General features: G+C 49.9%; 5 protein-coding genes across 5 annotated transcripts; 4 read left to right on the plus strand and 1 right to left on the minus strand.

The window, feature by feature from the left end:
* The first annotated feature begins 588 nt into the window (after positions 1–588).
* On the plus strand, positions 589–2,098 carry ASPZODRAFT_133250 (hypothetical protein). Its single transcript, XM_022723232.1, has one exon. It carries the CDS (start codon positions 862–864, stop codon positions 2,053–2,055), a length of 1,194 nt encoding a protein of 397 aa, XP_022580745.1. The 5' UTR covers positions 589–861; the 3' UTR covers positions 2,056–2,098.
* A 439-nt stretch (positions 2,099–2,537) lies between these two features.
* Positions 2,538–3,587, plus strand: ASPZODRAFT_97944 (hypothetical protein). Its single transcript, XM_022730565.1, has 2 exons — positions 2,538–2,704; positions 2,763–3,587. The coding sequence occupies exons 1-2, from the start codon at positions 2,696–2,698 to the stop codon at positions 3,471–3,473; spliced, it is 720 nt and encodes a 239-aa protein (XP_022580746.1). The 5' UTR covers positions 2,538–2,695; the 3' UTR covers positions 3,474–3,587.
* A 2,257-nt stretch (positions 3,588–5,844) lies between these two features.
* ASPZODRAFT_2078295 (hypothetical protein) lies at positions 5,845–6,813 on the plus strand. The gene is made up of 3 exons (XM_022727670.1): positions 5,845–5,999; positions 6,079–6,201; positions 6,314–6,813. Coding segments are annotated over exons 1-3 (558 nt in total). The 5' UTR covers positions 5,845–5,997; the 3' UTR covers positions 6,747–6,813.
* ASPZODRAFT_2078428 (hypothetical protein) lies at positions 6,751–8,109 on the minus strand. The gene is made up of 5 exons (XM_022727671.1): positions 7,900–8,109; positions 7,812–7,850; positions 7,524–7,743; positions 7,001–7,442; positions 6,751–6,941 (listed from the first exon to the last, which is right to left on the minus strand). Exons 1-5 carry the CDS (start codon positions 7,923–7,925, stop codon positions 6,892–6,894), a joined length of 777 nt encoding a protein of 258 aa, XP_022580748.1. The 5' UTR covers positions 7,926–8,109; the 3' UTR covers positions 6,751–6,891.
* Positions 8,110–8,174: 65 nt separating this feature from the next.
* On the plus strand, positions 8,175–9,701 carry ASPZODRAFT_159782 (hypothetical protein). The gene is made up of 3 exons (XM_022726428.1): positions 8,175–8,403; positions 8,463–8,730; positions 8,799–9,701. Exons 1-3 carry the CDS (start codon positions 8,259–8,261, stop codon positions 9,487–9,489), a joined length of 1,104 nt encoding a protein of 367 aa, XP_022580749.1. The 5' UTR covers positions 8,175–8,258; the 3' UTR covers positions 9,490–9,701.
* The last annotated feature ends 3,110 nt before the right edge of the window (positions 9,702–12,811 follow it).

Genomic DNA, 12,811 nt, shown 5'->3' on the forward strand with positions numbered 1-12,811 from the left:
GAGCCATGCAATGACCACGCCCTCCCCTCCCTTATCTGGCTTGTCTGGCTGTGCTGGGGCCAACAAGGGTGCTCCAGCCAAGGAGATGCAATCGGATTGACTGCGAATAGGCGTGGGTGGCCCCAGTCCTCAGCTTTGGCAAGTATATATATTGGAGGCTCTCTGGCGCTGACCCTGACTCCGACTCCTGCGGATGGAAGACAGACTTCTCATCTCGACATACAATTACCCTTCGTTAATAACCAGATCATTCAAGTGTTTTCTCCTCTCTCTCAAGCTTAGCATATAAATTCTTCTCTCTCTTTTCTTTTTGTTTCCACGACTTAACACCAACACGACGGCATGGATTCTGTGCTGCTGGCTTTCTCGGACGCTTCTCTTACGCCTGCCTGGGGTAGCCAACCAAGATATAATTACGAAAACCATGGTGAAATGCATCCCCACTCCTTAGGATTGGACAACACTGGACAGTATCCGGATATCCTGGCGTCTGCCGGGGAGCTTCATGTCTCCCAGCCCTGGTACTCCCAGCGGATTTCGCCCCAGTTCTCTAGCCTGGAGTACCACGGCAGAGAGGACGGGCTTCAACGGTGGAAGGACGACCCAGTTGGGACATACCATGGTGGCTTTCGAATTGCAAGGGATGAGATCGGCGTCTATCCGCTCCCTTCTTCCCATCCGCCGGTGTCTTTCTCGCACCGACCTTGCAGCGCTGACGGGTCCTCCCCCGGTAGCAGTGAGGCTCCGCGGAGTCCTCGCCCCCAGGGGGTGGTTCCGTACGGTGCAGGCTCGCCATTATACCATGAATACGCTGCCGATCCGGTCGACCCTGCAGGCTTTCACGGCCAGGTGGTGTCTGGCATGCACCTGGGCGGGCACGGGTACTCTGGCGTGGCTCCATCGCTGACCCAGATGTTGCCAGATCCGACCATGGGGCCGGAAAAGAATCAGCATCACGATGGCGGCAGCTTGGCTTCGACTGTCGCGGTCTTCGCCGCGAATACCTCCCAGCCTGTCGAGCAGTATAGCACTGGCGTGCAGGTCACTTCCCAAACGGACGGGCGCGAGACCCCTCCCATGTCCAAGAACCTGACCGATCATGGCTGTCAATTTCGCTCGCCAGTATCGCCAGTCAAGAAGAAGGTCCCTGCCTCGCCTCCCTCCTCTCATCGCAGCCAGCCGACAAAGAGCCGTCCTAAGCAGCAGCAACAGCAGCAGCAGCACCGCGTGGGAAAACGCCCTCGTCGCCGTATCTACAACAGCAGCATCACCGTCGCTGCCCAACCAGCCATTAAAACGAAGGCAGTGGCGATAACACCCAACTCCTCTCCTTCCTCGTCGTCGTCCTTCTCGCCCTTGTCCTCTCCCTCCTCCAAATCGAAGGCTCCACGAATCTTTGTCTGCAGTTTTGCCCACTACGGCTGTGACAAGGTGTTTCCCTTCAAGAATGAATGGAAGCGCCACATCGCAACCAAACACCTTCAGCTCGGCTTCTACCGCTGCGATGTTGAAGGATGCAACATTGATGAGCAGCTGCAGCAAGCAAAGAAGAACAATAAAAAGAAAAAGTCCCCGGTACACACCCGGTCCACGTCCTCCTCCTCCTCCTCCTCGTCGTCGTCTTCCATTTCCGAAAAAAAACCAGCGCTTCGATACAATGACTTCAACCGCAAAGACCTATTCACGCAACACCAGCGCCGCATGCATTCCCCCTGGGCGGGTCGCGCGGACCGTGCTTCCCCCAGCCAAGAAGAACAGAAAACATTCGACCAGGGTCTCGACGTCGTGCATCACCGGTGCTGGCGCGAGCGACGGCAGCCGCCGACACGCAGTCGGTGCGGGTTCTGCGGAGAGGAGTTTGAAGGCCCGATGAGCTGGGACAAGCGGATGGAGCATGTCGGTAAACACTATGAAAGGGGCGACTATGATCGGGAAAAGGTGGAGATGGAGGACGAATTCCTCAGGGACTGGGGGGTCGATACGGGCGTCATCCAGGTTGTCCAGCCGGGCAGAGAGTGGCGGCTGACTTCGTTGATTGAGAAGGAGAGGGGCTGACATGAATACTATACCCATCTAACTTATACTAGATATATTGCTGCTTTCTAATGTTAATAGATTAATGAATATTTTTTTTTCAGTTCTACCAGTTACTAGTATTAAACCAATACATAACTAACATTAATGTAAGCAAGTAAGGAGTAGTCGGAGACAATTAACTTCCGGCGATACTCGGACAGAAGACCCAATAGTGGTCTAGTCTAGGTACCTCGGAGATAAAACAATCTTATCAGATGAGAAGAGGGACATTTATATCTACCTAGGTATTAGGTATTCAATAGAGAGTGTACATTATTATTGATATATTTATTTATATAAATATATGTATATATATATGTTCAAAATAATATCACTCTTATCACCAACTTTCGCTGTTCACTGTAGAAGCCGAGACTAATATGTAGTACAGACTCGGGGATAACAACCCCGCAGGGACCGGTACTCCGTAGGTACCTGTAAGTCGTACCCTGCACTTCTCGCAGGGAACGAGTTCAGACCGGTTGTATTGGCAAGTCCTTCGGCTGCTAGGAAGTCGACAGTTACGTTCAACATATAAACCCCACTTGCTCTGCTCTCTTTATTCACCCTCATCCTACTCATCGCCTTTACTTGATTATTTTAGTACATCATTACCAGAATGTCTTCAGTAAGTGAAGCTTCCGTTCATCTATTCATCTACTCATCTATTCATTCTAATTTATCAGCGAACCACCAAAGCAATCGCTCTACACGAGCACATCTTCTCGCAGCCCGCCGAGACGTTTGCGAACAAGCCCTGGGCGCTGATGAACGCGATGGAAGCCTTCGCCACCCAAATCGGCGGGATGATGATCTTCCGCTCGTCGAAGCTGAAGATCGTCCAGACAGCAATGCAGCAGATGGATCCCAAACCAAAAACCGTCCTCGAGTTTGGCACTTATGTCGGCCACTCGGCGTTGGCGTGGGGGGCTATCCTGCAGGACTTGCAAGATCCCTCCACTCTACCAGAATGTAATGTGTATACCTTCGAGTTGGACCCGGAGCATGCACGCATCACGCGTGATTTCATCAAGCTAGCCGGTTTACAAGACACGGTGCACGTCGTGGAGGGGCCGGCCGCGGAGTCCGTCAAAACACTCTACGAACAAGGCAAAATCACCCAGGGGGCTGTCGATATGGCCTTCATCGATCACTGGGAGGAATATTACCTTCCCGACCTGAAACTGTGTGAATCCCTCCATCTGTTTCGTAGGGGTACCATCGTCGTCGCGGATAATACGGACCACCCCGGTGCGCCGGATTATGTCGCCCATGTCAAGGCAGGAGGCGACGGAACGGTCAAATATGAGAGTGTGTCTCATAGTACTGGACGGTCTTCGAGACCTGGTGGGCCGGTAAGAGCTTCCTTTATTGTTCTACTTGTTTACTTGCTTTGAGTGGAATGCTGATGAATGCTCATGAATGCTGATTGATAGACCATTGTCGAGATTAGCACTGTCGTCGATGTGGCATACCTGGGTAGGATGTAGTCTGGTATCTTATGCTCATATAATTGAATCTTGAAGGATCATTTTTATCATTCTTAGTCTAGTAATATCGTGTATGGTCTTTATATCATAGGTAAAGCTTTGGAATCTCCCACTCCAATGCCTTCTATTGAAGGAGCTGGCCTATGATGGATGACAGCAGGTATTAGGCTGTGTGAAATCAGGCCAATATACAGCTTGTTTACGAGAAATCTCGGACCCTGACAACATAGTGTTCGGATCTAGGCCCTCGACAAAAGATGGGTTTTTAGGTATTGAAAAGCCTTTATAGCATATCATGACTTCACACTTCCTATCCTATTCAGCGTCAAGGCATCTCTGCTATATTCACTGGACAACGCTGTACTATTCCAATACTGGTTAGGCTAGTACTCCGGAGAAAAAGGCGCAGATCTAACCCGATACAGCCATAAATTAAGCGAACCGTCTTGATTGGTCAGATTGGAAGCAGTAACTATTATACTAGGTACCTACCTTAGTAGGTAACAGTGACTCGCTGTCATCCTGAATCTCAATAAGAACCAAGTCAATCAAATAAATCGAAATCTCTACAATGTCTTCAAAGCCGCCTTCTTACTGGGAGCAAGCTGAACTCCATCCCTCAAACAATTCCCAGGAAGTTCTCCCTGCATACTCCAAGTATACAACCGCCTACGCCGTGCCGTCGCCCCTTAAACCGTCTGGCATTAGATCAGCTATCTGGTCTTTTTTGAAAGGTAGGCTCTGCTTCGTTCTTATGATTCACTATCAGTATCTATTTGCTGACTGTGTTGATAGGCAATGTATATAGGCACCATCCAACCGTCGCACGAGAAAGATACTTGGACACAATGATGAAGGGGGGAGTGAATAAGTAATTGGAGAATCGGCTTGAGGCGGCTATATATGTTGCAGGGAACATGATGGATTAACAGCAGGTTATCTGAGGGGAGGAGAAGGATGTATATAGGAAACAAATAGGAATAATTGGTTGAAGAACTATCCAGGAGAGGCTCCTGATCTGAAGAAAAGGAAGAGATTAGAATTTCAACTTATAGACTATTGAGTTCTAGTTTGAGGAACAGCCCATAAAGAGTGTATTTAGAGGTTCAGATGTGTCTTCATCTCAGAGAATGAATTTTCAGTCCTGGCAGTCCAGACCACGAAGTAATTGTCAACAGACCAGTATGGGATGCTTCGCCACGTTCACAAAATACCAGCGCAAAGCAGTGTAAAACAGCAGCTATGATGAGCTCCACAGACACAGTGTCGTCCTGATTATTAGGAACGTAGGATGGGCAGAAAGCGTTATCCGACTGCTAGTGGCGTCTGCGATGTTATCCGCGGCGGAGTCGCTCCAGAACTCGAGGTCATCATCGACAAACTTCGCAAACCAGTTTTAGTGATTTGTCCAGAAATTTTTGTTCGACAGCCACTTGGTGACTGCTTTGTCAGTATGACGATGTCGCTTGGTTTCCAATCCGCTGATTGATGAGCTTTTCCAGGTCATCAAGGTGATGCGTCACCTCTAGATACGAAAATCAGATGCTTGACCCTATGGAGAAAAGTCCTGTTGTTATATCAATACTAGCTACCACTGAAGTTATGTTTGGCAATCAAGTATGACTGCTAGGTGACCTTCGCTGACAATCGGTCCCTCTGTCAGAATCTCACCAACCTCTGACATAAACACGATTCGATCAGGATTGGAAGAGTCCACTACAGTGTTACCCAGTTGTGCGGCAGGCAAACTAGTAGTGACTTTAATCCAGCAGCATCGCTGCCAGACCAGCTCTAATGACGCATTGGCAATCTCCTCGATTGGCTGGAGGCTGATGTTCTTCTGTCTTTGTTGCGATCCGCTTGCCTCACAAAGTCGACTATATTTCCGCTCTCAACTGCAGGAGATATGGGAGGCGAGAAGGGGGAAATCAATAATAAATTAACCGCTTGGATAGAAATGACTTTTGAGCCCGTCGGGTTGCTCTAATCTCTCGATGAAACAGTCGGTCTATAATCATTCATGACTCTACACTGAGTACAGAGAATATAGCATTCCTGAGAGAGGCTTATGGCGATCGATGACCGACGGCAGTACTATTAAAAGTATTTTGCTTATAATAAAGGTCTCAAGACATTGAAATGTTTCAGCAATCTAGATAAAACCTCTAATATATGACCTACTACAAACAATATTGACGCCTCAATATTCAGGCAGAAACTACCCGCCGTCTTGGCACGTGCGGTTATAGATGGACCCTGAAGGCGGCAGGACACGAACAACCTCTAATAAAGGAGAATAAATGCCAATGCTTTCACCGTGAAACTCAGATCTTAATCTCAATATTGAGATCTACCCTTCAGCTTTCAAGTGATGAATTCACGATAAAACAATTTCTGTCCTGAATCCGGGCCCTGTCCTAATAAGACAGCCATGTGCGTACCATCCATCAAGAGGAACAACCCACCCCTTTCAAGCGCTTGAGGAAGAAAGCTGACAAGAGAACTACCTTAGGGCCGTCTACTCCCTCATCATCATCAACAAGGCCGGCGGGCTGGTCTACCAGCGCGAGTTCCAGTCTGGGCTGCGCAAGCTATCCACGAACGACTACCTGGTTCTCGCAGGGACATTTCACGGGTAAACACAATGATTATCGTATATATATATATATATATATATATATATACTATATACGGATAGAAGGGAATTATCCCTGATACAATAAATATAAAGCTAACATTACGTTCAGCGTCCACGCCATCACCCGCTCCATCACACCGAAACTCCCCGCCCTCCCCCCTTCAATAACGACTGGCTCCTCCTCCTCCAGTACACCAACACCACTCCCATCATCCACACAGTCACAGTCACAGACACAGACACGCACCCAGACGCCAACCTCCGGCCCGGCATTCACATTACCCAACCCCGGGATCCCCACGACGGGGCTGGAGGTGCTCGAAACAGATAAATTCCGCCTCACATGTTTCCAGACCCTGACGGGAACCAAGTTCCTGCTCTTCACGGATCCGGGCATGGTCAACATCGACGGCGTGGTGATGAAAATCTACGAGCTGTACGCTGACTACGTGATGAAGAATCCTTTCTATCAGCTGGAAATGCCGGTTAGATGTGAGGCGTTTGATAGGCATCTGGCGACCTGGTTGCGGGGCAGGGCATGACTTGATCCTCTTCTTCTTTTTAACAGTTGACGGGTAACTACCTACTTTTTTGTACATAGCATAGATACACACATAGGGGGTTTTTTTTTTCTTCTTCTTTCTTTCTCAAGTAGGTTTACCGGGTATGCAAAGGATCAATTGTCATCTAAACTATGCGGTATCCATCTCGTCGTCTTTCTTGTCCTTCCCGCTGGACTCGCCCTCCTCGGGGATGTTGGCGAGTGCGGCCTTGTGTTCTTGTTCCTCCCGTTCGCGCTTCTCCTTCTCCTGCCGATTCTTCTCCTCCTCCAGAGATAACCGCAGGGCGAACGCCAGCTCCGGGTCGTTCTCGGCTGCATCCTCGAAACCAAACGCCCCCGAGTCACCGCCCTCCGGTCCTGCGCCCGGGGCGCCCTCGGCACCCTCGGCACCCAGGATCGGTGTGACCTGCAGTTCCTCGCTGAGCAGGTTGGGGCCCGGTGGGATGATCGCCAGGTGGGAGCCGTCACCACCCTTGACATTCTCGACAAAGGCCTCGAGCTTCTTCGTCTGGTCGGATTCCAGGTCCCCAAAAGCAATCACGTCGATCGAAACATTCATCTTCTTCATCTTCTTGGCCAGCTTCACCAGGGATTTTTCATCGTCGGCGATGGGGGAGCAGGAGAACACGATAATCCGTTGTCGCTGGGACTTTTCCGACCGATGCTTCAGTGCAAGCTGTAGACGTTAGTATCTTCAGCTTGTTTTTTCGTATGAAAGTCATGGGTTATTCAAGAGATCATGGAAAGGCTTCCATACCCCCGCAACTTGTATGCTCGAGCTTAGATGCGTGGTGCCGTGAATCTTGGTCCGGTGCAGACCAGCAAGGATACCGCCAAAATCCGTTGTGAACGTCGACAGCACCTCCGGCCCTTTACCTCCCATGCTCATCAGACCGACCGCAGATTGAGGGTTTGCGCGCATCTTGGCGCTGTGGATGACGCTCACGGCGTCGACCTGCGCCTGCCATCGTGTCGATCTGTCACGACGGAATCAATACAGCCATGCAAACAAAAACCACGCCCTAAAAGAACATAGAGCACTCACGTGTAATCTCCATTCCGACTGCTTTCGCTGTTATCGACACTGTAGAGTCGTTAGCTATGGGTCTGAGATAAAGCACCAGTTCACTGACATAATCATCGTCGCTTCGAGCGTCATTGTGGCGGTGTTGTCGGTCGACTAGGATTTATCCAAGCTCAAGCAAAGTGAAAGGAAAAGGAAGATGAAGAAATTAGGATCAGTATTCTGGTAGTGGTGTATCGAAAGTGACGTGGATGATCGTTAGTGCCTGGCAGGAGCTCACGTCGGCTGTGGACGAAGTTCCGCTGGAGCTGCCGTCACTCGCCGCCTACGCCTTGGGCCTTGTTTACTGCCAAACACGCCTTCTCCCTTGACCGTAACCACCAAACACAACACAACCCCACCAGCTCTTGTTTCCCCTCTGTTGAGTCGAAAATATAAATTTATAGAGAATACCCGATAGCTGCGACAATGTCTGCCGTCAAACGAAAGACCCCCGACCAGGTCTACGACGCGTCTGACGACGCCAAAACCCCCACTGGCAGCCCTCCGGCCAAAAGGCTCCGTCTGACGAGGAACCAGAAGCAGGCCTTGATCGACAACCTGCAGCTGGAAAGTACGTGAAATGGACATGAATAAGGTTCTTCAGTACAGAGGCTTACTATTGCTGTACAGTCACGGAGCGAGCACGAAAATTGCGCGCACAATATGCCCTGCAGGCCCACGACCTTCGAGCCCGGATCGAACGACGCGTGAACCGGATCCCGGTGGCTCTTCGAAAGGCCACGATGGGCGAGCTGCTTGAGAAACAAACCGCCGCGCTGCGCTCGCCGAGGAAGATTGGGCAGACTGGAAAGGCGGCTATTCGGAACGTGACGGCCATGTCTGTCGACATGCACGGCGCGCCGACGAGCGCCCATGTCCGCAGAGTCAAGAAGCATAGGTGTGTATTGTTCCTTACTATTCACTTTACTCTGCTCTTGGAAGAGGGTCCTGGCTAACCGTCTACAGCCAAGAGAACTACTCGGATAAAGAAAACGCTCCCGCCGCCGGGGAGCCGGTTGATGTGCTGAAGAATCCCAAGAGACGCGCCAATGGAGGCGCTTCCCGTGTCGTTTCCCAAGAAGTGCGAGGGGCAGATTACAGAATCCTGTCGCCCAAGTCGTTGAATTCGCGGACCTACCCTCAGTCACCGTTCCGTGCCTCGCCCGATAAAACGCAGAACCCGCTATTTGCATCGCGTCCAATGTCACCATTAAAACCCTCCAGTCCTCTCAAGGCAACGACGGGGGCTCGTACCGCAAGAGGAGCCGCGCCAGTTGGTTCCAAAGACCCCATGCGGCCGGCGTCGCAGGCCAAGAAGACGACTGCTCGCTCCGCGACTGCTTCGAGGGCGGTCCCCTCCCCGATCTCTCGCCCTGCCACCCGGCAGCGTGAACGCAAAACCAGTACGGGAACCGTCTCGTCAACAGCCTCCTCCGGCACCACCGTCGCCAAGACTACCCGTACCGGCACTGGTACTACACGGAAGGGTGCCGCTGCGACCGCTGCCAAAAAACCAACGACCACCGCTCGCGGCCAAACGGCGTCCATGGCCGTCAAGCGCACGACCGCTATTGCTACGACAGTCCGGAAAGCGACAGCGCCTGCTGCAGTAGAAGCGCCTGCGACGGGCCGCCGGGTGCTGCGGAAGCGAGCTTGAAGTCACAGACCTAAATGATTGAATTATGTTGGCAATTGGTGTCTTTTGTTTTGTTTTATTTTGGATGCCTTTCAGCGCGGAGCTGGTTGATTCTTGATTGTATTCGATAATACATGCGGGCTTGTCCTGGGGCTATTTGATCCGATTTGGTTTAAAAATTGGATGTGATTATCTTTGATCTTATGAGACAATAAGAAAGAATAAAAAACAGGTCAAATTATCGTAGTTGTATTCTTGTATTGGGAGGATCAACAGAATAATTACTTGGAATCATCCCAAAGTCCCTACAAGGATTCCTAATCGAATAATATCATGAAATGGGACACCAGATTAGTTATATTCTATAATATATAATATATAGATTGCTTCCTATCCAAATCTTCAGGTCATTCGTAGTATTCATTGTATGAACGTCTATGACAGTCAATTGCTGTTAATCAATAGACCGCCTATACTAAGCTAGCGACCAAGTCGTACTTACCTAGTAGGCAAGTAAGCAAGTACTTGGCAACTATTTAGTATGTAGTACTCCGTACATAGGTACTATTTAGTATGTAGTACTCCGTACATAGGTACTATTTACAACCAATAATGGCGGACTGTCAGTCTACCTTGTTCTTGAGACCGGCAGTCGAAGTTCCTACTACTCCGTATACTGCATAGTACATATGTAGTAAGGGTACTAACTAATAGTCCTCCGTTGGAGGCTCGGAGCAGGGGGGTGTTACCTTCTCTGTACTAGCGCAATCTCGGCTCCGAAAGACCCATTCTATACTACCGTAGGAAAATCTCAGCCAGCCCCAGCATGCTCCATAGATGGATAACTACTACATACACTACATTGCATACAAAGAAAATAGAAGATCCACTCCGTTTTACTAACCTATCCGAGTAGTCTACCCCGTAAAGGATCGCGGCAGTTGCACTTGCACATGCACATGCAGCTTGCTGAACAGAGTCGGATGCGCCGTGGCCAATTATAGTGCATCGAGCCGAACTCCTCCTTTTTCGGTCGAGTTCGGTGTTGCGCTCTGGACACGTCGGCTCCCTTTTACCTTTTTTCTTCGTTTAAGCTACCTGCTTGCGCTCTTGTGTACGGGATCATGGCTTAACTTCAATAATACTCGGATATAGGCGGTTTCGGCCGATGGAGTTTGCCTCTTGCTGGCCATCGTGGCAATGTCGCCGAACCCATCTCAAGATCTGGATATGGTCAACTAATTCTTTGAAACTTTGGCATTTGGAAGAAGAATGAAAATATGTATAGGTAGGGCAGGAAGAGCATCAGATGAAACTGTAATGAGTGGGAAGAGTAGAAAGAGAGGATTTTGATCAATTGGAAAAAAAACAAAAGAAGGAGATCATCAAGCTCTATAGGACAAAAATCGCTTTTTAATGTTTAATGGATTCTTCAACTCGTAAAATCGTAGACTCGTAGCATTGCGAAAGAGAGAAGGGGGTGATATCCCCACTCGTTATTGACTGCGCTTCTTCTTGCATCGAGCATCTGACGAGCGGTGGTCATCGTCGGAAGGCCGTCGGTAGGGTGAGGCGCGCTGTTTCTTGCGGTGCAGACTCTCCTGTGTCGGATGTTGCTCCTTTATCCATGAGCCAGTATGGAGAAGGGTCTCGGCCACTCTGGGAGATGGCTTGAGAGATTGTTCGGCCGAATCCCTGATATAACTGTATGTTAGCATTGTTTTGGAAAGGAGATGATGAGATGGGAGGCATTACCCATAATAAGAAGGGTTGTCTGAGGGATTCTCTTGGGAATCAAAGACCATCTCGGCGCCGCTGTTGTCGGCATACTCGAGTAGAATCTCATCCAAATTCAATGTTCCTTCGTGAGTGTCTGGTGCCGGGGTCTTGTTGCAGGAGAGAATCTCATCGATGGCCGAGGAATAGGAAGCAAACTCGGAGCCATTCTTGCAGCGCGGCAACTCGAAGGAGACGGGTGCGGATGGCATGTTGGAATTCGCAAAGTCAGTTATCCTCTCTGTACACTGTTGTACTCATCGAAGGCAGGATGAGGAGAAAGTTTGGAAGCTCAAGAGGTGAACTGCTTTATAACCCCCCCCCTTGGGAGGCCAGGACACGCATCTTGGCTATTTTTTTTTGATTATTGTTGACTCAAGCTCCGACGGGTTGTATCGTTCCTACTCGGTCTTCAACGGCATGCGGAATGATGACATGTATGCGGTCGCTTGCAGCTGCCGTTAAACTCTCCCCAATTGCTCGATATCTTCCTTGGCGGAACCACTTCTCAAACGAGCCTGCGGCGAGGGCACTCGGCTCCGCCGGTTTGCCTGAGATGATGGGTCTGAGAGAGAGGAGGTCTGGAAACTCGAGCGTCCCAGCAGGTCGGTTCGCTGGCACCCACTATGGCCCTTGTAGCCAATGATCGTTCGTAAGGAACAAACCCCATTCAACGCCGAGCTGCGCCGTGAATCGCGGATCTCTTCGGTCATGACAGCAAGAAACCGTCGCCATCGGCTTCCCTTTAGATGATTTTTTTTTTAATCTGTAACCTTTTTTCGACAAGTCAACACGCCCTTGCTGCACTACGACCCCTCCGGAAATGATTTCCGAAACTGTCCCGGGCAATATATATACTCCGTTTATATATATATATATATATCCGCGCATGAATAAACGTGCCTAACGAGATGACAGCGCAGGCGATCGCCCGATTATTCTCTGGAGGAAGGACAGGACGGTATTGTGGAGTCTGTACTCAGCTGTTGTCCGAATATGACGATATCGCCGAAGGGGGAGGGGGGGGAGGGGGAAGCCTCCTCGTATGCCCAGTTTCAAGTCGACTCTCCGCGAATAAGTTCAAGATGGATATCTAGTAAATAGTATCCTGTAGGAATGTGAGAGGGCCCTTGTATCTCTCCCGCCCCCCGCCCCTCCCTCTTGAAGTATAGTACACTCACTCGATAGAAGTTGTTCTCCGCTCCCACGCAAGGCAGGTACTAATATGATCGGATTTCTTCGCATTGCCATGAAACCAGTCCTTTTGTTTATCGCCGGGTATCGCCTTCGGCCCATCTACTGTCCCTTTTGCCCGTCAGATGCTTGCTACATGCACTAGTGCTCATAAAAACGCCAGCTATAGGGCAAAACTCACATGGCGGGACAAGGGAGACATCTGCTAGGGATCCCAGACGGTGGACTGACAGGTAAACCGTAAGCCGGACCTATTCGGCAGAAACCCAGGATCTTGTGGTTCATAGGCGAAGCAATAAAAGATCACTTCCACAGACTTCTAGGTTGATGACGGTTTATTCCAAATGCGTAGATGAGTGCATTGGGGGGGGGG

Source organism: Penicilliopsis zonata (assembly GCF_001890105.1).
Source record: "Penicilliopsis zonata CBS 506.65 unplaced genomic scaffold ASPZOscaffold_8, whole genome shotgun sequence".
In the NCBI taxonomy this organism is placed as follows: Eukaryota; Fungi; Ascomycota; class Eurotiomycetes; order Eurotiales; family Aspergillaceae; genus Penicilliopsis; species Penicilliopsis zonata.

Coding starts and splice junctions, on each gene's coding strand:
- ASPZODRAFT_159782 (XM_022726428.1), top strand. CDS start 8,259: ATGTCTGCCGTCAAACGAAAGACCCCCGACCAGGTCTACGACGCGTCT. Junction 8,404..8,462: donor CGACAACCTGCAGCTGGAAA/GTACGTGAAATG, acceptor ATTGCTGTACAG/TCACGGAGCGAGCACGAAAA. Junction 8,731..8,798: donor CGCAGAGTCAAGAAGCATAG/GTGTGTATTGTT, acceptor AACCGTCTACAG/CCAAGAGAACTACTCGGATA.
- ASPZODRAFT_2078428 (XM_022727671.1), bottom strand. CDS start 7,925: ATGACGCTCGAAGCGACGATGATTAT. Junction 7,744..7,811: donor AGTCGGAATGGAGATTACAC/GTGAGTGCTCTA, acceptor CCGTCGTGACAG/ATCGACACGATGGCAGGCGC. Junction 7,443..7,523: donor CGAGCATACAAGTTGCGGGG/GTATGGAAGCCT, acceptor TAACGTCTACAG/CTTGCACTGAAGCATCGGTC.
- ASPZODRAFT_133250 (XM_022723232.1), top strand. CDS start 862: ATGCACCTGGGCGGGCACGGGTACTCTGGCGTGGCTCCATCGCTGACC.
- ASPZODRAFT_2078295 (XM_022727670.1), top strand. Junction 6,202..6,313: donor CTCGCAGGGACATTTCACGG/GTAAACACAATG, acceptor CATTACGTTCAG/CGTCCACGCCATCACCCGCT.